The following is a 24,715-nucleotide window of genomic DNA, read 5'->3' on the forward strand; positions in this document are numbered from 1 at the left end:
TATTGACAATGAGGCGGTGGAGGACACTGGAGAAAGAAGGGCAGTAGAAGCAAAAGATTTTGGAAGCCTTAGGGAGAACTGAGATTCCAGCAAAGATCTTTAAAGGCAAAGCAGTGCAGAGATATGACAAATAAACTTTTGAAGAAGTTAATCAAGGTTTTTTAAATGAGGAGAAAGCTTTGATGATTTTTGCAGGCAGAGCAATTAAAATGAAATTAAGAACTGTGGAATGTGGGCCAGTAGCATTTCAAGCACTGTGGGGGAGAGCAACTTCATGGTGGCCTAGGTTTCCAGTGTGAGAGCAAATCATGTTTTTTTATAATAAATTTGATGCAGATCAAGAGATAATTAAGTACAATACATGCAATCATTGCACACCATAGCTAGCTCTACAGCAGACAGTAAAAGTGTTAGGTTTCAATTTGTAAGATATGCCATCTGTTTTGCAAAACTGTCATTGAACTGTTTATTGAAGAAAAGGCTGTTGGAAAATGCCTCTGAACCTTCACACCCACGTCTTACCATTTAATGGAACAGTTTATAAAACCTCCAATGCTCTAAGCTGTTATGCTGCCAATTCTAAGTTATTGCTCTGAGGAAAGTTTCACAGCATGTTAAGTACTTAAAGAAGTAACTCTTGGGATGATGTAAGAATTCCCTGCTCTTGTATTGGAACTAACAGCACTCTTCCTCTGCCTGCTTTGTTGGTTCAAATTATGTCATGCGATAATTTTTTTCAGGACTGAATAATAGAGTTCCATTTTCTGTGATCAGGAGGTTTTTTTTAAACTCATGCAACTCAGGTGAAAATATTGTTACTTTCAATGAATCGTGGATAGTACACCCCATTTTGCTTTTATGGAAGTACTTCAGCTGAAGCAGTTTTGTAATATACTGATCCCCTGTTCCTTCGAAATCCTTCCCCATTTATGTTGTTGTGCACATTCCACAGTCTCAGTAGCGACAGAGCAACTACCGTATGCTTGCACATATTGCTATTATTTTAAAGTTGCAAGTTTCCACTTACTTTCTCCCTTTGATGTTTGGGGATAGTTCAAAGAGGCTAGCGATCAAATGTCCTATGTCCATTGTGTGAACAAATGGCAGCAATGCTGTTGCGTCTGGAGGAACGAGAAAAAAAAATCACCAGTCTGGGTGATTTACTGTTGTCTGGATGCATCTTGTTTCTGACATTTGGGCTGCATTGTTGAGGATATATTCATGTCCTTTTTCAAAGGTGACGCCATCCAATAGAATGAGGACTTTGATTCACCAAGTTTTGATTATTTTCCAGAAAAACGCAAGAATATTTTCTGTTGTGTCTGAGTGTTGGAAGTTAAAACAAAAGGATATAAGACCTTAAAAAAGAGAGAGGCTTTGGTTTGGAGGAGATTATTTTCCACCTCTCCAGCAAGATGATTTGAACTATATTTGTGTGTGAGTTCAAGTTATAAAGAATCATGGAAATCTTTATTTTTAACCCTGGAGTACACATTTTTGGCTTAGCTAAAATTTCAAGAATTATTTTAACACAGCTGAGAGATTTTCCTTGAAGCCTCTTGTTCAAACTCTGTGATTTGGGCATTTCAAAGTCAACGATACACTTGTCTATGTACTGAACATCTTCCGTGTTGTGGTTTTTCTCTGACCCTGTGTGAAAAGTGCAAAATTCATGTGTGTTAGTAAATATAAGACAGGAAAATCCTGAAGGAAAAAAAGAAACACGAGTCTACCCTCCGCCAAACCCTAAATATGTATTGCGTTCTCTTGTTCCTCCCTTTACCAAAGTCAAGAACTCGTAGTGTGGTAAGGAATAAATGGCCCTTGGCACTTCACCAAAATTGCTTTTCTCTGTGCAAACCTGATTTATGAACTGAGGATGAGTCCTTTGCCTATATTTGTTTTGTTGCAGTTGCTTCTTAATGTTTCTTTGGACTGTGTACTATTTTGTATTAATACTTTGCGTTTGGCAGTGGTTTGAGAGATTCATGTTCTTTCCTGCATGTGTAATAGTTGTACTGCGCCACAATTTAGCAGAATATTGTTTCCCTATCTTTTTCCCACTATTGTATCTGCTTTCTTGTTTTTGTAAAATTATTTACCAACTTTAATTAACTTTAAAGGTGTAGCTTAGATTTTGATACTGTATTCCAGTCAAAAAGAAAAATGTTTAAGTTGAACTTTTATCATAATTATCGGTAATTTAGAAGTGGACTTTGACTTTATGCAGAATACAATTAAAAACATTTGAATTGGATTAATTTAAAATGCATGTTGAGCCAACTTGAAATCAGATTTTGAGATGCCATTGTGCATTTGTTGGCTTTCTACATTTGTATTTTTCTCAAATGGCAGATCTGTTTTTTCACTCGTTTCAGGATCTCTGACAAAAATGATGTTCTAATTGCTCTGCATTTAATCAGTCAAGCTTCAACTAAGTTATTTCCTTGTTTTTCTTTGTTTAGACATTCAAGTCTGTAGTGGGAAAGGCTGTGCTTCATTTATTAATTGCAATAGAATTCTTTGTGGATAAACAACTGAATTTTATACCTGGGGATAGTGCCTTCCAGCTCTACCAGGTAGGACAACAATTATTGTGACCAAAATCTTTGTAATGTTGAAAAGTGTTATGTTTGATCATGAAATAATTCACCTTTTCTTTATGGAATTTAAGCATTTTATGAACACATACTTAGTTAAAAAATTCCCAAAACTACATTGTAAGACACAAAACTCATGATATCTTATTGTAGCATCCTTGTTTGAGAGTTGAAGAGCTCATCAAGACACCTATTGTTGCCTTTTCATCAGCAAAAACCACGAACTACCCCATTAACACAGTTTATATTTATGTAGTGCCTTTAATGTAATATAACGTTCCATGGTCCTTCACAGGAGCGTTATCAAACACAACCGGGAAGGTGGTGGCATAGTGGCATTATCAGGGTATTCCAGAGACCCAGGGTAATGCCCTGGGGTCTCAGGTTCGAATCCCAACATGGCAGATGGTGAAATTTGATTTCACTAAAAACCTGGAATTATAAAAGTCTGGTGATGATTGTGAAACCATTGCCGATTGTTCTAAAAATCCATCTGGCTCACTAATGTCCCTTCCTTTGGGGAAGGAAATCTGCAGACCCACAGGGAAGGGCAAAAAATGCTGGCCTAGCCAGTGACACCCACATATCATGAATGAATAAAAACAAACAAGGTAGTATTGGAGAAAACGACCAAAAACTTGGTCAACCAGGCAGGTTTTAAGCATGCTAAAGGAAGAAAAGGAGGTCGACAGATGAAAAGATTTGGGGCATGGTCACCAATGGTGGAGCAATTAAAATTTTGGATGCTAAAGAGAAATAGCTATCTCAGAAGGTTGTGGAGCCGGAGGAGATAACAGAGTTAAAATGATTTTTGAAGAATGATTAGGGATTTGAAAAGAAAGACTCTTATTCCTCCTTTTCGAGGTGTTGTTCAACCAGAACCCAATGGAGGTCAGCAAGCGTGTAGTTTCCAATGATCTCAAGTTTAAGGAGGGTGGAGCATGAGAGATCAGCCAGGATTGTGTTGGATTGGTCAAGGCAAGAGGTAACAAAGGCATGAATGAGAGTTTCAGCAGCAGATGAGCTGGGGCAGGGTCCATTTTATTTCAAACCAAGCATGCCCATTGGAAGCTAATGTCATAAATCTCTTTCCCACCAGGCTCATCCCACCCATTACTGTCTGGTTGAACTTTGGCAGGGGACCATTATAACAACCCCCCTTAGCATTTCCCTTCAGAATAGCCATTTACTAGGGAACAAGACCCTTGTTGTCTGTGAATTTGTTGAACATACAAACATATGAAATAGGAGCAGAAGTAGGCCATTCAGCCCCCAGAACCTGCTCCACTATTCAATAAGATCATGGCTGATCTGCTTGTGTTTCGAATTCCACATCCCCATCTAGCTCCGATAACTTTTGATTCCCTTGCCTAACAAGAATCAGCCTACCTCTGCCTTAAAAATATTCAATGACCTCACCTCCACGGCCTTCGAAGACAGAGTTCCAAAGTCACCCAGACCTCAGAAAAAATTTCTCCTCCTCCTCTGTCCTAAAAGGGCAACCCCTAATTTTAAGACAGTGCCCCCTAATTTTCGACTCATCCACAAGAGGAAATTTCCTCTCCACTTCCACCTTGTCGGTCCTGTTCAGGATCTTATATACATCAATCAAGTCACCCCTCACTCTTCTAAACTCCAGTGGAAACAAGCCCAGTCTGTCTAATCTTTCCTTATAAGACAACCCGCTCATTCCAGGTATCAATCTAGTAAACCTTTGAATCGCCTCTAATGCATTTACATCCTTCCTTAAATAAGTAGACCAAATTGCACACTGTATTCGAGATGTGGTCTCATCAATGCCCATCTGATGAAATGTTGACTGAAACTTTATTCAACTGATAGCAATATTTTGGTCCTTAATGATGGAGCCCCACTCCCCTATACTTTTCAAATCAATTGTTCCCCCAAAACTGTTGTAGTGATGACAGTCAGATCACATGTCACAAATGGCCTATTTCTCCTATTTACTTCATCAAGCATGTTCACTGTGTTCCACCTTTCTTACAACTCTCTTAAAATCTTCGTCTGCTGTATCCTTCCTGTTTCAAAATCTTCCTGCAAAGTCCTCTCTCTATCTGAGAAACCTTTCATTCTTGGTGTTTTTAATCTCCAACTCTGTTCCCATTTCTCCCTATCTCTGAATTCCCTGTCCTCCTGTTCCACCATATAAACACTTACACCTGGCCCTGTATTTATGTCCATCTCCTTGATTATGACATCATTTTGATCACTTCCTTGTATCCCTCAACCCATCCTCTGCACCTGTTTTCCAATGATGTTTTCTTGGGTGTCTATCCTGGAAAAATAAGCCTTTGTCACATTATTTAACTGCACTTTAATGCTGCAGCAAGCTGCCTAGATTTATGCCCTCCATTTGCCAGATAATTTTGTAAGCTGTTGATTTTTATCAGTCATTTCCTTCTCATTGCAATTGCCCTTAACCCCAGCCAAACCTTCATTCTCTTCACTCCCAGTCTGGCCTACTTTCTTTTCAAATCCCATGTTTCGCAGACTTGAGTGAGTGGTGGTGCACAGATGGCTTAGCTATTCATCATCATGCCTGGCTTGACCACATGAAGTTCTACTGCTGGTAGCTTCACTCACCTTGTCAAATCCAGTGCTATTCTTGGATCATCCTGCGTGCAAAGACAACCACAGGCTTTGTTTCTGAATGATCACCCATTTCCTTTAAAGTGATCTCCCATGTCCCTCCACCCTTAGCTCCCAACATGTGCTAAGAGTTCATGGGTTTATTTGGTCACCAAGATTGAGACCATATGTTGAGGTGCTTCTGCTCTTTCCCTGCTTCCCCTTTCCTCCCAATCCTAGTCCTGAACTTAGCATTGTTTCTATCTTGTCCCATTCCCTCTCCAAACTTATTTCATCTATGAGAGCCCCATCTGCACTTTTGACTCCATCCCTATTAAACTACTGCCCACTTCTGTTCCTGGCCCCATGCAAACCAACATGGTAAATAGCCTCTTCTTCTCCAGATACTGCCCCACACTCTTTCAAAACTGCCATCTTCTCAAAAAAAAAACTCTCAAACTTCCTGAAAGTCATTGCCCTAGCTCCAATCTCCCTTTCTTCTGAGTTTTTGAACATGTTGCCATCTATAACTTTACCCATCGCTCTCAAAATTCCCTATTTGAAACCCTGCATAAGGTTTCTGCCCTCCTACATGCTTGCACACTCTGCTTTTCATCTTACCATTATACCAGCAAATGTACAAAAAGATTTAAGGCCCACGTGGTAACATCATGCAAACGAGAATTGAGATCACATGACCAACATCAGTGTTTATTTTTTATTCAGAAAAAAAATTAGACACGCGGCTAATGACTAACATTGAACAACACTGATGTGGAATAATAGGACTCTAAAGCTTTAAAAATGTAATAGTGGCAGACTTTGTGCCCTAATTATGTGCATGTGTTTGGAATAATAAGGGAGTACTCTAATGGAAAAGGCAGAAATTGGACAGTTCAAAAAGAGTGTATTGTTAAGGTGGGTGTTTCCAAAAGCTATAATTTTGAGTCTGTGGTCCTTTTACAAAATGCTGTTTAAAAAAGGATCTGCTCTACTAAAGATGGCAAATCTTAACTTGACCATCTTTCTCTTGTCCTGAATTGCATTAATCTGTAGTGTGCCTGTCAGATATATTTGCAGTCCCATCAATTATGCCCAGTGAAAGCCACTTAGGGAATCTGATTATTTGTGATAAATGTGTAAGCATTGATCTTGCTGGTCCATCCCATTAGCAGGGATCCATCGTATGACAGACTTGAACAGACTCACAGCACAATAAACTGCCTCAGTCATGGGCCTGCATTCCCCAGTTCTCACTCCAAACTCTTAGACCACTGTTCTGCCTCTTGGTGGCCATGGACTTGCTCTCTCTATTGGCCATACACTGCAGGTTTTCTTTGCTGGCCTCAGGTGACTGATTCTTTTTATTTAAATGTTTAAAGAAAAAACTTTCCACAAGTTTCTTTTCAAGGAAATGGAGTGAAAAAGTCAACAGGGCTCTTATCACATGTGAGTTAAGCTGGAAAAGGAAGCTTGAGATTGAGGAGAAGGAATATGAAATATGCAAGAAGAGGTAAAAGTGAAGTATAGGAAGCAAGAAGAAAGATAAGGGAAACATAGTTCACGAGAGAAATACAGAATGAGGAAGGGTAGAATGAAAAAGAAGGGTAAAACCTTTGATTGAAGGAAGAGAAAAAGAATGCCAAGTTTCAAAAATAAGCTGAGTGAAGGTTTCTTATATATGCTTGATAAGACATGAGTGACTGCAGCTGGTGGATACATAGATAGAATTTGCATTTCAAATGAGTTGGCGCAGCTGTGTGACTAGCAGTAATATCATGGCAGATTCACTTCTACAGCAGGGTGAATAACCGTGGCAACAAGGGGCTGATAGGTTCATATTCACCACCAGTACTGTGGCCTGCAGCCTAGAACACTTTTATTGGCATGCCTAGAAGCACAATCATGTGTGTCCATATTGCAAAACAGTACATATGTCAGAACTATTGAACCTGTTCTATCTTGCTCGACTGGCAAGGTTTAATTTCATGTGTTCAGGGTGTACCTTTCCTGTAAAAGACAGTAATATTCATTGTCTGTGGTTCAAGGCTGGGGCCACAGTCTGTTTTGGCATTTTTCGATATCTGTTTTGTCCGCCTGTATGTAAACAGCTAAATTGATATTCAGCAAAAAAGCTGTATCCTTCAGAAAATAAATGCGTTGTTCGTGTCAAGCCTTAAAGCTGCATCACCTATAGAAAATGATGTCTCATTTTAGAAAAGATTTAAATAAGTACTAAAGTTGTTAAACTAGTCAAATTATTTTTGTTTACATTTCTAAGAGAATTTGAGACTGTGGCATGTGGTAGGAAGGTTCCTTGTGTGGGTTGGACAGGAGATTGTTGAATTTTGCAATTACATAACACTAAGCCAATGTTGCTGAAAGTCTGCCAAAAGCAAAAAAAAAGTCTGATGGACAGAACAAGCAGCAAGGTTTCCTAATAATAAACACTAAAATGTGCTAAGCAAGTTCCTTTAAAATTTTTTAAATGGTGATTACTGTGAAACATATTAATTGTATGCTGAGATTATTTTGAATGTTTGGTGTTTCTTTGTAAGCTGTTTCATAGATTTTCAGATCAATTTTAGTCAGAGGTGTTGCATCTGTATACTCTGTTATGTTGTGTCTGTTTAGCTGTCGACTTCCTTCTGTGGTAAAACATAGCAACTTGTGAACCCCTGACTAATAGGTTAACTTTTTAGATCATGACTCGTGAACAAAAATAATTCATATAATGTTCGGTGATAATCATTAGTTCAAATCTTCAGAATTCACTTCAGTTTTTCTTTAATATATTTTCCATTTGCTTTTCTGTTATTTTATGTAATTGAGTTGATTTTTAAAATTTTATTTTAAGTGACTGAGCTACATAATTCACAATAAGGTGATCACAATTAAGTAATGAAATTTGTTCGAGGTATGGTCTGGGTCTGGTGATGGAGGAATTTTGTAAAGAAAACAATGTACAGTAGCTGCTTTTATTCATTACCTCATCGGAGCCTCTGGATTCCTAAAGCATCAGGCTCTTTTTCAGATGTTGATCTGCAGTGTGACCTTATACATCCATCTCCGCAGACAAGCTGTGGGCCTTGCTTTAATATTAGATCCAAAAGGGATATCTTTGGAATAAACTTGCACAGCAACAGTTGCTCAGTACTGAAGTGCACTAGCCTTGCAGTGGGGCTTGTACCTACAGCCTTCAGGACTGAGAGTCAAGCTGATGTTATGTGATAATTAATTCAAAAAGATATTGGTACATTTCTTACTGTTAAGGCCATTCATCAAGGTAATGTATGGTGAAACTCATAACAAAGGCACATTTTTTAAAAGAAGGAAACTAAATCTATCCACTGTTTCAGTTGCTGCTCTCTGAGAATAAAATAAATATAATAAACTATTTTATAACCATCAGTTGATTGCAAATCTAATCTTAAAAGTCCTCATGTTACCTTAAGCTTGTGTGTGCAAAGTGTAGTTAAGGTTTCTGCTGCATTTTCAAAACCCCATGACTTCCTGTGTTAACTGGTCTGTGTTAGATTCATCAGAAGGAATGAAGGTTATGGAAAGTTTATGCTACAGTATTCTGTTACTAAGTAAAATGTGTGCACAAGAGTATAATTCTTCAATATCATCTTCATCTTCACTTCCACACACTGAAACTCCTAAGGCCACACACATTACCATTCCGTGAAGACATTTGAATGTCAATAATATGATGCACTTAACCTTTCCCTCTCTTTCTTGATACAAAGACAACTGTGCCACATGAAGTCCCTGTTTGCTTTTTCCCTTGGATCGGAAACTATTCTCTCTCTCGCACTTCATTTTGTCTGTGTTGCAAGACTTTTGAATTTAAGTAATGCTCTAAAAATAGCGATGCTTTTGCCAGTTGCTGACGTAGCTGGTGGTTAGACTGTATGCTGTCAAACGACAGTGTGGAGCTTGTAAAATCTAGTTTCTCTGCCTGGCAAATCTAGAATTAATTATTTAGGACCACGAGTACTCTTGGAGTCAGGATAGCCAAGTCTAGGTTCTCATCCACTACAGCTTTCTTCCTGTTTAGAAATGGTCAGTTTTGACAGTGTGAATCCCAGAGAGGCACTAAGATGTGCGGTCAGAAATTGGTGCAAGCTCAGTCCCTGTTTTCCTTGAAGAGTTCAATTGCTTGCATTCCGAGTTGAGTGGCCCAGAGCCTGAAAGTAACCATTCACAAACCTCTGCTTCATAGTGAGCTGATGCTCTGGTCTCAGCAGGTCCATCAGCATCTAGAATGGTGGATTAACATTTCAATTATACGCATTTCATTAGAATTCAGCTGTCTGACTGAAACTTTGTTATTGTTCTTCTTTTCAGATGCAGTTTAATATATTTTATAAAAAGTGCTAGAAATGCTCAGCAGATCAGACAGCATCTGTAAATAGAGAAACAGAGTTAATGTTTCATGTCGATGACCTTTCATCAGAACTTGGAAAAGTTAGAGATTTAATAGGTTTTAAGCAAATTTTTCAGCACTCTGGTATTCTGCTTTTTGATTCACCGCTACTTCTCTTCCAGGAAAACTAACCTTGAAGCTCTGCTCTTCTCTGTGACAGGATTCCCATTTGCCTCTTTTACCTTATTTACCTTCATAGCATTCCATTTCCCTCCTTGTGTTTGATCAGGTATCCACCATAATCCGATTTTGCAGCCACATTTCCTTCCTCAGCAACTGTCTTCAGCTCCAACTTATTCCATGTGGATTCTAACTGAAATTCCACCCTTCATGTTTCGGATCACGTGATTACGGGTATCTTTTAGATATTCAACGTTCCTCGGATTGTTGTTCTTGTCGCATCCTGAGATCAACCCACTGTTCATGTGGTGGATCATGGCACTATCTTGACTCTTGACCCCACCCCCACACACTTCATTAGCACTAACACACGATAGTTTAAAACTGTCCTGCTCTGCAGTTTAATTTCATCATTTGATTCATCCGATATTTAGCAGACAACTTTTTCTCTTTCAGGATGTCAAACTCCAACAACTCATGGGTACCAATGTGCCTCCAGATCTCTTCTTTTTACTTCCCTCTTACTCCATTCTCCCTTCTAATCGCGCGTCTTGTCTATATTCATGATACCCTCCAATCTCCCTCTTTCTCTGACACTGAACGATCCACGCGTAGCACTTATTCCCCCATCTTAATTTAGAGCTTGGCATGACATTGAGCTCTTCTCACCTTCACCTCCGTACCAACTTCGTTGGCCAGGAGTCCTCCCCCAGCACAATGTACCCTTTCACCTGTCTCCACTGTCCTCCCTGCACCTGGACCCCTCCTTGGCCTCTTACCCTCTTTTGATCTCTCCATTGAGAACTGCCAGTATGACATTGGCCATCTAAATTTCTCTGCTTCACTCATTCACTCTACCCTGCCTCCCTCTGAACTTTCTGCACTCAGTTCTCTCAGGTTTAATCCCGACATTGTTATCAATCAATCACTCTGCTGACAAAGTGGATGCTACCTTGCAGAGGCTGAGTGCTAACTCTCCAACACTACCTCCTATCTCCTTCAGGCCCCATCACTGAACATCAAGCCATTCTTTCCAAAGCAGGCACTGACCTCATCTCCTCCAGTGATTTTCCATCAATGGCTCCCCAACTTATAGTTCCTCTATCCCGATACAGCTTGCTTCTACCTCCTTCCCAAGATCCATAAACACAACTGCCTTTCCTGCCCCACTGAACTGATTTCTTCCAACCTTGATGATTTTCTCCTGTTGTCCAGCAATCCCTGCCCCCTCACCCCCTCCTACATCTGTGACTCTTCTCATGTTCTCTTTCACTTTAACAGTTTCAAATTTCCTGGCCTTAACCATCTTCTCTTCACCATGGATGGCCAACCTCTCTACACTGCCATTGCCCAACAGAACAGTCTGAGGACTCTCCGCTTCTTCCTTGAATAGAGGCACAACCAGTTGCCATCGACGACCACCCTCCTCCACCTGGCAGAACTTGTTCTGTCATTGGACAACTTCTCTTTTCACTCATTCCACTTTCTGTTTAGTAAAAGGTGTTGCTATTTGTACCGGTATGGGTGCTAGCTATGTCTTGCCTTTTTTTGGGATATGTGGAACATTCCTTGTTCCAGTCCTACTTGGACCCCCTCCCTCAGTTCATTTTCCGATATATTGATGACTGTTTCGGTGTCATGTGCTGCCCTTGCTCTGAATTGAAAGACTTGTTTAACTTTGCTTGCAATTTCCACTCTTCTCTCAGTTTCATGTCATTCTTCCCTAACTTGTCCCTCCCCATCTTTGACTTCTCAGCCTACAATCAGGAATGGAGACAATCAACTAATATTCATTATCAGTCCACTGACTCCCACAGCAACCTCAACTCTTCCTCACCCCTGCTTCCTGGAAGAACTCCATTCCGTTCCCCCAGTTCCTCCATCTCCAACGCATCGTTTGTGATGATGGAACCTTCCATACCAGGGCTTAGGAGATGTCTTCCTTTTTCCTCAACCGTTGATTCCCCCAGCGTGATTGACGAGGCCCTCGACCATGTCCGCCATGTTTCCCGCACTTCTACTCTCACTTCTTCCCCTCCCCCCGAACCACAGTCAGGTTCCCCATGTCCTCACCTTCCACTCCACAAGTCTCTGTATGCAGCAGATCATTTTCCCCCATTTCTGTAACCTCAGCATGATGCCACCACCAAACATATTTTCCCTTCCCCTTTCAGCATTCCGAAGGGATCATTCCCTCATGATACCCTGGTCCTCCACTCAGTCATCCCCAGCACTCCATGTCCTTCCCACTGCACCTTTTCATGCAAGCACAGGGGATGCATATCTGCCCTTTTACCTCTTCTCTTAACATCCAAGACCCCAAACATTCCTTCCAGATCAAGCAGTGATTTACAGGTACTTCTTTCAATCTAGTGTACTGTATTCACACTGAAAATATGGTCCCATCTACAGTGTCTGGTTGGGTGTCCGCGTTGCGGAACACCATCAGTCCACAAGCATGACCCTGAGCTTCCAGTGGCCTGCCACTTTAATTATCTGCCTTGTTCTCGTGCTGACATCTCTGTCCTTGACCTGCTGCACTGTTCCAGTGAAGCTCAATGCAAGTTTGAGGAATATCACTTTGTCTTTTGATTAGGTACTTTACAGCCTTCCAGACTCAACATTAAGTTCAACAATTTCAGACCATAACCCATTTTGTTTCCTTTCTTTGTATTTCTGGTTTTTCTTTTACTTTTGCTTACAGACAGCAGCACAGCTGCTCTGGGCAAATGTTTTTGTTTCTCAGTTTCTTTTCTTGCCCCATCACCATTTATTTTTAGCCATATAAGACTAATTTTCTGTCATTAAATTTCTCTTGTCTTTCACTGTATCACAGACCTTCCTTTTGTCCTTGTTCCACCCACCCTTTGCTCAAAACCTATTATATCTCTAACTTTTCCCAGTTCTGAAGAAAGCTCATTGATTTGAAATGTTTACATGTTTCACCTTCCTCAGATGCTGCCTAACCTGCTGAGTAATTCCAGCATTTTCTGTTTGTATTTCAGATTTCCAGATCTGTAGTATTTTGCTTTTTTATAGGTTGGATAGGATAATGTAGTGGTTATGTACTCAGTCAGCAACATACCATGGCAAGTGGTTAAATATAGTAATTACTGACAAACAACACGAGAAATCATTATCAAATTTATAAAATGCAACTCGTTTACAAATGTCATTCAGGAAATTGAACATGCCATCCCTACCCTCGTTAGGCCTCATCTGGAGTGCTGTTTCCAGTCTGGGTGTCATAATTGAGGAAGGATTGGAGACAGTACATAGGGGATTTACAAGAATGATTCCAGGGATAAAGAACTGTAGCTATGAGGATAAATTGTAGTGGTTTGGAGAAATTCCTTCTCCAAGTTCCTTGAAGAAAAGAAGGCTGAGAGGAGACTTGATAGAGGTATTCAAGGTTCTGAGGGGTATAGACAGAGTAAATAGTGAGAATCTGTTCCCATTCAAGGGAGTATCGAGAACTTTTTTTTTATTTGTTCATGGCATGTGGGCGTCACTGGCCAGGCCAGCATTTATTACCCCTAATTGCCCCAGTTCAGAGGGCATTTAAGAATCAACCACATTGCTGTGAGTCTGGAGTCACATGTAGGCCAGACCAGATAAGGACAGCAGATTTCCTTCCCTTAAGGGCATTAGTGAACCAGATGAGTTTTTACTACAATCGACAATAGTTTCATGGTCATTATTAGACTTTTTAATTCCAGCTTTTTGATTGAATTCAAATTCCAACAGCTGCCGTGACAGGATTCGAACCCGGGACCCTGGGGTCTCTGGATTACTAGTCCAGTGACAATACCGCTACATCATCACCTCCCCAGATTCAAAATAATTGGCAAAAGGAGTGAAAGTGATGTGAGGAAAAGTTTTTTCACCCAGAGAGTGGTTGGAGCCTGCAACAAAGTTCCTAAGAGGGTGGTGAAGGCAGATTCGATCGAGGTATTCAAAAAGGAATTGGATTGCTAGCTGAAAAGAGAGAATGTGCAAGGTTATGGGGATACGGCAGAGGAGCGGGACTAGGTAGATATTTCGGAGAGCCAGTGCACATTTGATGGACCGAAGGCCACCTTCTGCGCTGTAAAGACTCTGATACCCAGACTACACGTGATTCTAGTCCCACTGTGTACAGTTGTTAATGTGCTATGAAGTGACCTAGCAAGTCATTCATTTGTAAAACAGTTGTTACAAAACTGAATCATAGCAGAAATATTGGACAGATCTATCAGCAATAATGTAAGAATTGGATCGGGACAAGACTTGGACGCCCAGCCTTTGTCCTGTGCAAAGTCTTGCACAGTTAGTACCTGGGAATTGGTAGGAAAATTGGTCTGGGTTTAATGCAGCTCAATGCAACAGGAAACATGGCAACTGGGCCCACTTAATCATGGGAGAGGCCCCCCCTTCAGTCTCCCTGGTGTCAGCAAAACCCCCACGCCCCCCGCCCCCCCGATTATAGTGGAGGACGGAAGGGGCTGACGGGGGATTCCTGGCCACTGGTGACAAGATGTTAATTAGGCTTGTTAATGAACCAATTGAACGCCCATTATCCCAAAGCCCACCGTGATTTAGTGGTGGGTAGGGGATTAAATGGAGTCCGCACGGTTTTCCCACACCATTGGAAGACCACCCAGCAAACCCTGTGAGGTTTGTCAGTGGCTCCCCAGAGAGTGAGAGGTTGTGGGTATTCTCCTCGTAGTTGGGCACTCTGTGCCCTATTGAGGGACCTGGCATTGATGGGTGTGGCTGTGAGAGCCACCCATCTACCCTGGCCTCCGACCATCCTCCTCTGCAACTCCATCCTGGCCTATAAGACCATAAGACATAGGAGCAGAAATTAGGCCCTTCGGCCCATCGAGTCTGCTCTGCCATTCAATTATGGCTGATAAGTTTCTCAACCCCATTCTCCTGCCTTCTCCCCGTAACCTTTGATCCCCTTACCAATCAAGAATCTATCTCGGTCTTAAATACACAATGATCTGGCCTCCACAGCCTTCTATGGCAATGAATTCCATAGATTCACCGATCTCTGGCTAAAGAAGTTTCTCTTCATCTCTGTTCTAAAAGGTCTTCCCTTTGCTCTGAGGCTGCCCTCGGGTCCTAGTCTCTCCTGCTAATGGAAACATCTTCCCCTTGTCCCCTCTATCCAGGCCTTTCAGTATTTTGCAAGTTTCAATCAGATCCCCCCTCATCTTTCTAAACTCCATTGAGTATAGACCCAGAGTCCTCAAACGTTCCTCATATGTTAAGCCTTTCATTCCTGGGATAGTTCTCGTGAACTTCCTCTGGACCCTCTCCAGGGCCAGCACATCCTTCCTGAGATATGGGACCCAAAATTGCTCACAATATCCTAAATGTGGTCTGACCAGAGCCTTATAAAGCCTCAGCAGCACATCCCTGCTTTTATACCCACAGCTCTCAACAGGCAGGACTTCCCCCACCGGAGACCACAGTTGTGGGGAAGGCCCAACATTAGCCATTAAACTGCCTGAAGGGCATTTGAATCCATCAGGACTCCTCACAGAACTGGTGGGGGTCCCCTGACAATTCTCAGACAGGTGGGTGATCATGGAACCAGGGAGTCATGGTAAATCTATGATTCAGAAAAACCATTGGCCAGATCCATTCCTGACAAAATGAAGAATGGTTTTGGGTGTCAGAAAGCTGTCATTATGGCTCGAAAGCATCTCTGCAGGAGTTCCTCAAGACAGTCCTTGGCTCAACCACCTTCAGCCATTTCATTGGTGACCTTCATCATATTGCCAGGACTATGGCAGTCGCCTAATAAACCTACATTGTTCAGCTCCATTCAGCTTTATTTTCCTGATGTCTTTTTTTGTGATGGTACACTTACTATTTGAAGGACATAATTTCTTGGCAATTTTTTTCACCCTATAATTTTAATGTAGTTCAGTATTATGTCAATTAAATAGTACAGGCAAGTAAAACATGTTGCCTGAAATATAATTAATCGTGAATAGAAAGAAGTTTAGTCTGAAGTTTACTTCTGTGGTAAGAGCAATGTTTTTATTAAGCCACCAGCTACTGCAAGCAGAGAACTTAAATCCAAGGGCATATATATTATATATAAATGGAGAATTAGAAAAGTTGATAGAGGATTCAACAAAACAAGATAGTTTAATTTTTTAAAAATGTGATGTGTGAAAGTAAAGAAAGCAAGAAAATGAATCAAATATCAGGAATCCACATTAAATTGTACTAATATAAACACACTGAATAGAAAACAAAATTGAAGAACTCAAATTGATTAAAATAGCAAATCATGGTGGCGGTATAGCAGTAACTGAAACTGGGTTAGGATTGGCAACTAAATGTACCCGGGTATAAAATGTTAAGGAAAGAGAAGGCAGGACGGAAAAAGGAGATGTGGAATGATATTGGGGTACAAAGTTTTGAATAGAGAAATGGTGCAAAAAGAATCTCTTTAGATTGTGTAAAGGAATAGCAAAAAAATTGGATCATATTGTAGACTATTGAGCAGAGAAAAGCAAATTCAAAACGAAGCTCAGACACTTTAGAGTGTTAACAATAGAGTAATAACTGTAGGTTTTAATTATTCCAAAATAGGTTGGAAGAGGGAAATATTTGAGATGACAAAGTGGAAATATTTTGCAGCCTGTGATTGATTGTTTTCTCAGTCAATGCATTGCTGCATATTGATTTCCCCACCCCACCCCCTCCATTTTGGGTCCTCATACCATTTACAGAGAAAAGAGACTGCCAAGTGATGATGGAAGATGAGATAGAAAGTGATAAAGGAGGAGACAGTGAAACAAAATGAACATATGTTAATACCTTTAGAGGGGTGTGAGAAGCTGTTCTTCTTGGAAGAATTAATTGTAAACAGCTTTGGGAACTACTGCTTTTGATTTTGCTTGGAATTATTTGTGTGGCACTGAGGAGCTGCAAGTACACATGGGCTTAATAGATATTACAAATATATTATAATTTTTCTCAGCTTCAGGATTTTGTGGCAACAAGAATAGGCATAGGCACGTGAGTTTTCTTCATTTGTGCCGCTCATTTTTGATCGTTGTTGATATTGCAGCAGACAGTGAGCTTGGTTGTTGGAATTAATGCACTGAAAGCATATTGTTTATAGTGTTTATTTAGGTGATAGCTTTTAGTACTTAACTGCAACCTGTATATTATGAAATCTCAACATTCTGTTAATGTTTGTGAATATGTAGACTTCACAGTATTCATCTGTTAAAGTTAGACAGTGTAACTTGACATGATGTGTTGGGTTCCTGAAACAGGAGCTAAAATTGTTCTTTGCACTTGGATACAAAGGAGAACAATAAACCAAATAAAACCAGATGACATTTAAAATTTGCCCTTGTGGCAATAATTTTAGTTGAAAGCTTCAGGTGAAATTGACAAATATTTTGGTATAATGTGCAGAAATTACACAATGATATGTTTGCACACTTCTAATGTATGCAATTTGCATACATTTAAAAATATTGTAAGCATTTAATGATACCAAATAGATCCTGTAAGGAGAAATTTACCAATCTCACCCTCCCAGCTGGGAGCTGTGCAGTTTGGAGATGGGACTATAACATGAAACCTTGATTATGCAACATGCTGATGTTAGGGTGCTGCTCCCCACAAGGGATGTGGGGCTGAAGTTTCCTGCCTGTTATTTGGATTGGGGTTTTGACTTGAATGCTTCGAAGCAATTTCAGCAATCTTTCAGGGATAAGTTCCTCCTATATGTGATTAGAGGAATGAATGAGGCATATTGAATAGATAAATGTTGTACAGCTTTAGCAAGCACTTCTCTTGTGTTGTCCGTTTTTCTTCCTCCTCTCTGAAATGTGGTGTCATTTGAGTACTGTTTCATGGATATTGCAGGCTTCTGATTCTTTACCTAAGGAGTCATTCTTCGCTTGTGAGCCTCTGCCGGACTTGTTGAATAAGTGAGGTTGTCTCATTCTGTTCTTGCATTCAAGTTTCACTGCTTTGAATGCAAAAGTGCAATCCCACATTTTGCTGTGTACATGGTTAAACCTCCACAAGCTATACACCTTTTGAAAATAAAGCTTATTTTCTGTTACTGCTTGTGCTGCTTGTCTAGGTTAGAATTAGAGAAGTTTATAACCATGAGCCTGCTCTGGACATTTTGTATGGCTAAAATTCCATCACACTTGTAACCCACTTTATCAGGGAAAAGAATCAGCAGTTGCAATGTGTTGATAAATCAACGAGGTGTGCTGTTAAGTGGACAGATAGGATGTGGGTTTGTGTCTGTAAGTTGCCAAGTGACTTGCATGAGATGACTTGCACAGTAATAGAAGTTTTATTAATAACTATAGGGCCAAGATGTGGATTAATTGACCAGATGGCTGAAGGAATGATCAGTGGGTTTGGTATTGATGTTGCTTAATTTGGCCCTGTAATGTAAACAGGGGCCATTTATTCTCTCCACCCCCTCCCCCACCCCCAGCCATTTATACAAAACAAGAATGTGGTGTATGTAATCTGCTAGATAAACCTTTGCTGATTTTTTGCAATTTCTTCTTGAATTCCGACAACACGGTTGAAAGGTTAAGCTTTCCACTGTTACATGTTACAATCCATTCACATGTTTATCAAATTTACAATGGGAAAGTGACTCGTCAACCGTGAATACTTGCAAGTTGATTGGAACTACACAAGATTGACCTGGAGAAGATTGAGGATAATGAATGCTTTAGTGTCACAATGCATCTAAATAGGTCAAAGTAAATCATTAACTTAATGATTGTTGAGTTCCATTCCTGCGCTGTGCTACAGAATTTAAATGCTGCTAATGTTTGTGGGTTGTATGGGAAGAACATAGTAACTGGAACAAAGTTCACAGTTGGGAATCATTCAGACTTGTGGCAGTCCAGATACCACGTGCCTCTATTAAAATGAAATTTCAGGCACATTGGTAGGATTTAGAAGATGTCGTCAGCATACTGTCCTGTAATTGACTGCCACTGTAGGTAGTTGTTCACTGTTACATATCAAAGAAACTCCACTCAGCTAGTTTTTTGATATGAAAAGACATCAGCCTGACTCTTTCTGGAGCAAAGCCTGATTATTTTGTTCTTTCCTTGGGCTCATGTAGAGGAAATTTCTGAAGTTCTTTTCTGCTATGTTTGACAGATTTCTTGCTGCTTAATGTTCTAATTATATTCAAGTTTATTGGGAAAAAATCTGGAATGCAGCTTTTCCAGCTATGCAGTAATCCTAGACGAATTAATGATTGCCTCCCAGGCTTTCCCCTCAGAATGAAATTTAAATTCTGTCTATACATCAGTCTATTAGGGTAAAAAGACAGTTGTTTTTGATTAACTGTTTGAAAGGGGGAGAAATATGCTTTTTTAGTAATTGCTTTACAGCTTTTGCATAGGACCATAAATAGACCATTTGGCTTCTTAAGCCAGTTCTGCCAATCAACTAGATCATGGGTGTTCTATACCACTACTCCATTTTACTTGACTTGGATCCATATCCTCTGATACACTTTACAAATGAAAACTACTAATCTCATAATTGAAATTTCAGTTGACCCAGCATCCAGTACTTTGGGGTAAGAATTCCAGATTTAAAATAAAGCTTCCTGATTTTGCTCTTACATAGCTTAGTTCTAATTTTAATTTTTTTCTGCCTTATTCTGCATCCCCCCCCCCACCCCTGTAAATTTTTACTCCACATGTACCATTTCAATTACTTTTTTCATTTTAAATGGAATTAGATCATTCCTCATTCAACTTTCTAAACTCAAGGCAATCAATACAAATTTATGCAACTGTCCTTATAATGTCGCCCTTGAAATTCTGGTATCATTTGGTGAAACAACACTATATCTAGGTTGACCTGACATCCTGGTTTTGCGAGGATAGTCCTGGATTTTCATTAAACATCCCAGTGCCCTGACAATTTCCTCAAAATGGTACAAACATCTGGTTTGTAGCTTTCCCATTTATTCTGTAGGATTGAAATGAGTCTGAATTGAATTTAGGTTTGCGCATGTGTCCTAGGCGGGGTGCTTTGCATCCAAGATCTGGTGCTTTACCCCACAGTATGATGTTGCATCTCCTAATAACTCAAGTAAAGCACTTCCAGGTATGGTGGGCAGAAAATGGGAAGCAGGAAGACAAATGGTGCTTGTCTGTGTTGTTTTCATCCGCAGAGCTTGGTTTCCTTGGGAGTTGGCAGGGAATTAGCTTTGAAGAGAAGAAAAGACATCGATTTGCAGCCACTTCACTTGTATGATGTATCATGATAAAAACAGAGAAGTGCTGCCCCTCAGGAGCTACAAAGACATATCTGTTCGTGTTGTGAGGGACCATTATCTTCAGAAATCCCAGTTTTCACTTCTGAAAATCTGGTCAGCTATCCCTTCCAAGACCAAATATATCTTTGAAATGCAGTACCAAAAATACAGGGAATCTGACCAAATAAATGAAGCATCGCTCCTCCTTTTGTATTCCAACACCCGCCCAACAGTCCATTAGCCTTTTTGATTACTTTTTCTAGCTGTGCACTAATTTTCAGTGATTTGTGCACAAGAGAGCACCCAAATTCCTTTTCTGTTCCACAATTGTTTTATTTCTGTTTTCATACCTACCTCAGGCAGGAGTACATGGAATTTTGGTCAGCGTATGAATTAGGAGCAGGAGTGGCCTTTTGGCTTCTTGAGCCTGCTCTGTCATTCAATAAGATCATGACTGATCCGATTGTGGCCTCAACTCCACATTTCCGCCTACATCTAATAACATTTGACTCCATTGTTAGTCAAGAATCTATCTACTTCTGCCTTAAAAATATTCAATGACCCTGCCTCTACCGCTGTCTGGGGAAGAGAGTTCCATAGACTCTCAACCCTCAGAGAAAAGATTTTTCCTCGTCCCTGTCGAAAGTGGGGACCCCTTTTTAAAAAATGTGTTCCTTAATTCTGGTGTCTCCCATAAAGGAACACATCCTTTCAGCATCCACCTTATCAAGCCCCTGCAGGATATTATATGTTTCAATAAGATCACCTCTCATTCTTCCAAACTCCAATAGATGCAGGCCCAACCTGTACAACCTTTCCTCAGAAGATAGCTTCCTCATTCCCAGGAATCAGTCAAGTGAACCTTCTCTGAATTGTTTCTAATTCAGTTGTATACTTCCTTAAAGGAGACCAAAACTCTACACACTACTCTAGATGTTGCCCTGTAAAACTGTAGCAAAACATTTCAACTTTTATGTTCCATTCCCCTTGTAATAACTTGCAACATTCCATTTGCCTTCCTAATCCTTGCTGTACCTGCACACTAACTTTTTGTGATTCATGTACCAAGACACCCAGATCCCACTGTATCTGAGTTCTGCAGTCTCTTGCCATATAAATAATATACTGCTTTTCTATTTTTCCTGTCAAAGTGGACAAGTTCACATTTTCTTACATTATATTCCATCTGACAAGTTTTAACCCACTCACCTCACCTATTTATACCCTTTGCAAACTCCTTATATCCTCTTCAGAGATTGCTTCCTACCTATCTTTAAGTAATCAGCAAATTTAGCAACTATATATTCAGTTCATTCATCCAAGTCATTAATATAGATTGTAAATAGTTGAGGCTGCAGCACTGATTCCTAGGGCACTCTACTCATTACATCTTGCCAACCCAAAATTTTAATTTTAATTTATTCATTCATAGGATGTGGGCTTCGCTGGCTGGGCCAGCATTTATTGCCCATCCCTTGTTGCCCTTGAGAATGTAGTGGTGAGCTGCCTTCTTGAACCGCTGCAGTCCATGTGGTTTAGTGGTGTTCATTCATAGTGCTGTTAGGAAGGGAATTCCAGGATTTTGACCCAGCGACAGCAAAGAAACAGCGATATATTTCTAAGTCAGGATGGTGAGTGACTTGGAGGGGAACTTCCAGGTGGTGGTGTTCCCATCTCTCTGCTGCCTTTGTCCTTCTAGATGGTAGTGGCCAACGGTTGGAAGGTGTTGTCGAAGGAGTCTTGGTGAATTCCTATGAATGACCTATTTATGCCTGCTCTGTTTCCTGTTAGCTAACCAATTCTCTATCTGTGCTAATATGTTACCTCCTGCACCATGAGCTCTTATTTTGTGTAGTAGCCTTTGATGTGGCACCTTGTCTAATCCCTTCTGGAAATATAAGTTCACCCTATATCCACAGGCTCCTTTTTACTCGTGTTGCACGATTTTCCTTTCATAAAACCACATTGACTCTGCCTTGAGATTTTCTAAGTGCCCCGCTATAACCTCCTTAATGATAGATTCCAGCATTTTGCCTATGACATATTAAGCCAGCTGGCCTGTACTTTCCTGCTTTCTGTATCCCTCCTTTCTTGAATAGAGGAGTTACATTCACTATTTTGCAATCTGGTGGAATCTTCCCAGAATCTTAAGGAATTTTGGAAAGTCAAGACCAATGCATATGCCATCTCAGCAGACATTTCTTTTAAGACACTAGGATGAAATCCATGGGGATTTTAGTTCTAATAATTTGTCAGTATCCTTTCCCTGGTGATTGTAATTGTTTATAAGTTACTTTCTCCCCCTCATCTCTTGAGTGTAGCCCACTAAGATGGGAGCTGCAGATCTCTAGGGATGTTTAGTTTGCACTGCAATTAGCTGATGAGGACTATTTCTGTATGTCTGTGCTGTAGTGTTCTATGGTCTGACCTGCCCATTTTTTCTCCCTTTCCTCCTTGCGTTATGCTCTCTTGGGCAGTTGTAGTCAGAACCTTCCATTCATGCCACAGCTACAAATTCACAGTTATTGCAAATTAATGGTTGATTTGCATTAAGTGGTTCAATGTGAGCATTGCTGGATTGCTTTGGTATTGTGGAGTCACAACCCCCCTGTCTTGACTACAGAGTTTGTCTGGTCTGGCATGGAGTAGATTCGCATGACATGTTGTATAAACAGCTGTTTCTTATCTCCTGCAGCTTTCTGCAGGAAGGGAAAGCTCTGTATGTGTATTGCACTGATAATCCAGTGGAGAAACTAATTATATGCAGCTGCAAGTAGGGGAATATTTTATTTAGATTAGATCATTAATTTCAGATGGCTGTGATGAACAGATCATGGGATATTGGTGAGTTCAATGCTCAATATGTTGGAACAACAACCAACAAAGCAATTAGAATGTTGTAGTCTTTCACGAAAACAATAAAACAAAGTCATGCTTGACCCTGGAGTAGTGTATAATCAGATAATGTCCTGAGCACTGTGGTGAGTTTCATGCATTAACACACAAGGATGACACAAAGTTCTGGTGCAAGGAAGAGTTACAACTTTGTTTTGTAGTCCCAGAGAACTGAGTGATGAAGAACAGAAAAAAATGTTTTTCAGAGAAAGGAGGTGACATAATAAAGATGTTTAAGATTGTAACCTGAATTGTAAAACTGAATATGAAACACTACTTCACTACTTAACTTTAAGAAGTTAAACCATGGCAGGAGGAAAAAAGCAAACAGCAAATTTAGGTTTTTAATGGTGGTTTGCATGTGAAATTGACTACGAGGAAGGTAGTGGAAGCAAAAACCCAGGACTGTTGAGTTTCTGTACCTTGATGTGATGGAATGTAGATTCCTTCTAGAAGAAGGTGTATCTACTGTGCAAAACCTTCCTGCATCCTTCGATGTAACTCAACAAGTGATTGGCTACTGAAAGTAGAACTTAAATAGATGGTTCCTTGTTTGAGTTTTCTGAGCTTTACAACTGGGCACTAGACCATTCTCTGCTTTGTCCTGTCTTTTTGAGCGAACTGCTGAAACACAGTTTGGCGAGTGCCATAAATTTCCATTAATTTGTTGTAAGATGTAAGAGTAATGCTGAAAAAGGCATGAGTGCAAAACGAAAAGCTTTGACTTGTCTCTTTTTTTTCAGTAATACTCAAGTTCTGTACTACCAAATGACTAGATGTAAGAGTAGTGTGAACCTGCTTTTTAAAAAATTATCTTGGACATTTCAAATAGACAAAGTTTGATGTATGCAGCTTTTTCTTTTTTGAATATTTAATTAAAAAAATACATTTTCCTGACCTGGATCCCACCATGATTTATTAATTATTCTTGACATCATTCAACTGTTGTCATAGTTTTTCCGTTCCCCTCCTAATCAGATATTTATCAAACTGGAGCTTCAAGACTAAAGTATGCTTACTATAAACTGTATAGTAGCCCAGCGGATGATATCACTGATGCTGCAATCAAGTTATCTCATGATTTTTCCATCATCCTTTTCAGAATAGTACTGCCTTGAGCTACAGCTTGGCCTACTGCTACGCTGTGTGAAAGGTTCATCTTCCAATAATAACGATGATCTTACAAAGAAAGTAATTATTTTTTCTTGACAGTAGTGCAGATGACCTACCTATTGTCCCAATTTCCCTGTACCCCTGAAGGTGTGTCAAAGCAGCCTGGTTAACACCATAACTCATTATACCCCCAATCTATTGGGTAGTGCTTGGACTGTGTCTCCCCACGACAACATGATTAATATCAGTGGTTGTTTGAGGAAGATCACAGGCACAAATGCTGATATGACATTCCGTGGCATATTTGTTGGCCCTTTTTTATTTTAATTACGGATTTTGCAGCTGAATTTAAATGTTACAGTATTGTGACTTTTTTCTTCAGATTATTGTTTTGATCAGTACAGTAAATACAGTTTAATATTTTGATTCTAATCCAATGCATTACCAGTGTGTAGTGACATCAATGTGTTCCACTGTGTATTTGTTGGTAAGGATGAAGCAGCTCACAGGGTATAGTAGTTTATTGGTTATGTATTCATCAAGTAATCCAGAGGCCTGGACAACAACTCCAGGGAACACGCGTTCACATCCAACATGACAGTCTGAGAATTTGAATTCAGTTTTTAAAAAATTGGTATCAATTAAGCTGGGCATGAATCTGTTGAATCGTCATAAAAACCCAAC

At 40.1% G+C, this 24,715-nt stretch overlaps 1 protein-coding gene across 6 annotated transcripts in view; it reads left to right on the forward strand.

The window, feature by feature from the left end:
* jmjd1cb (jumonji domain containing 1Cb) overlaps positions 1-24,715 on the forward strand; it is a 304,442-nt gene that overhangs the window by 212,477 nt on the left and 67,250 nt on the right. For 5 of the 6 annotated variants that reach the window (XM_041210479.1, XM_041210481.1, XM_041210482.1 and 2 more), the window contains one exon: positions 2,466-2,579. The exons of the other annotated variant lie outside the window; for it this stretch is intronic. In XM_041210479.1, coding sequence (XP_041066413.1) covers positions 2,466-2,579 — 114 coding nt within the window. The remainder of the gene's footprint in view (positions 1-2,465; positions 2,580-24,715) is intronic. 6 annotated transcript variants of the gene reach the window in all.

This window comes from Carcharodon carcharias, chromosome 17 (genome assembly GCF_017639515.1).
Source record: "Carcharodon carcharias isolate sCarCar2 chromosome 17, sCarCar2.pri, whole genome shotgun sequence".
In the NCBI taxonomy this organism is placed as follows: Eukaryota; Metazoa; Chordata; class Chondrichthyes; order Lamniformes; family Lamnidae; genus Carcharodon; species Carcharodon carcharias.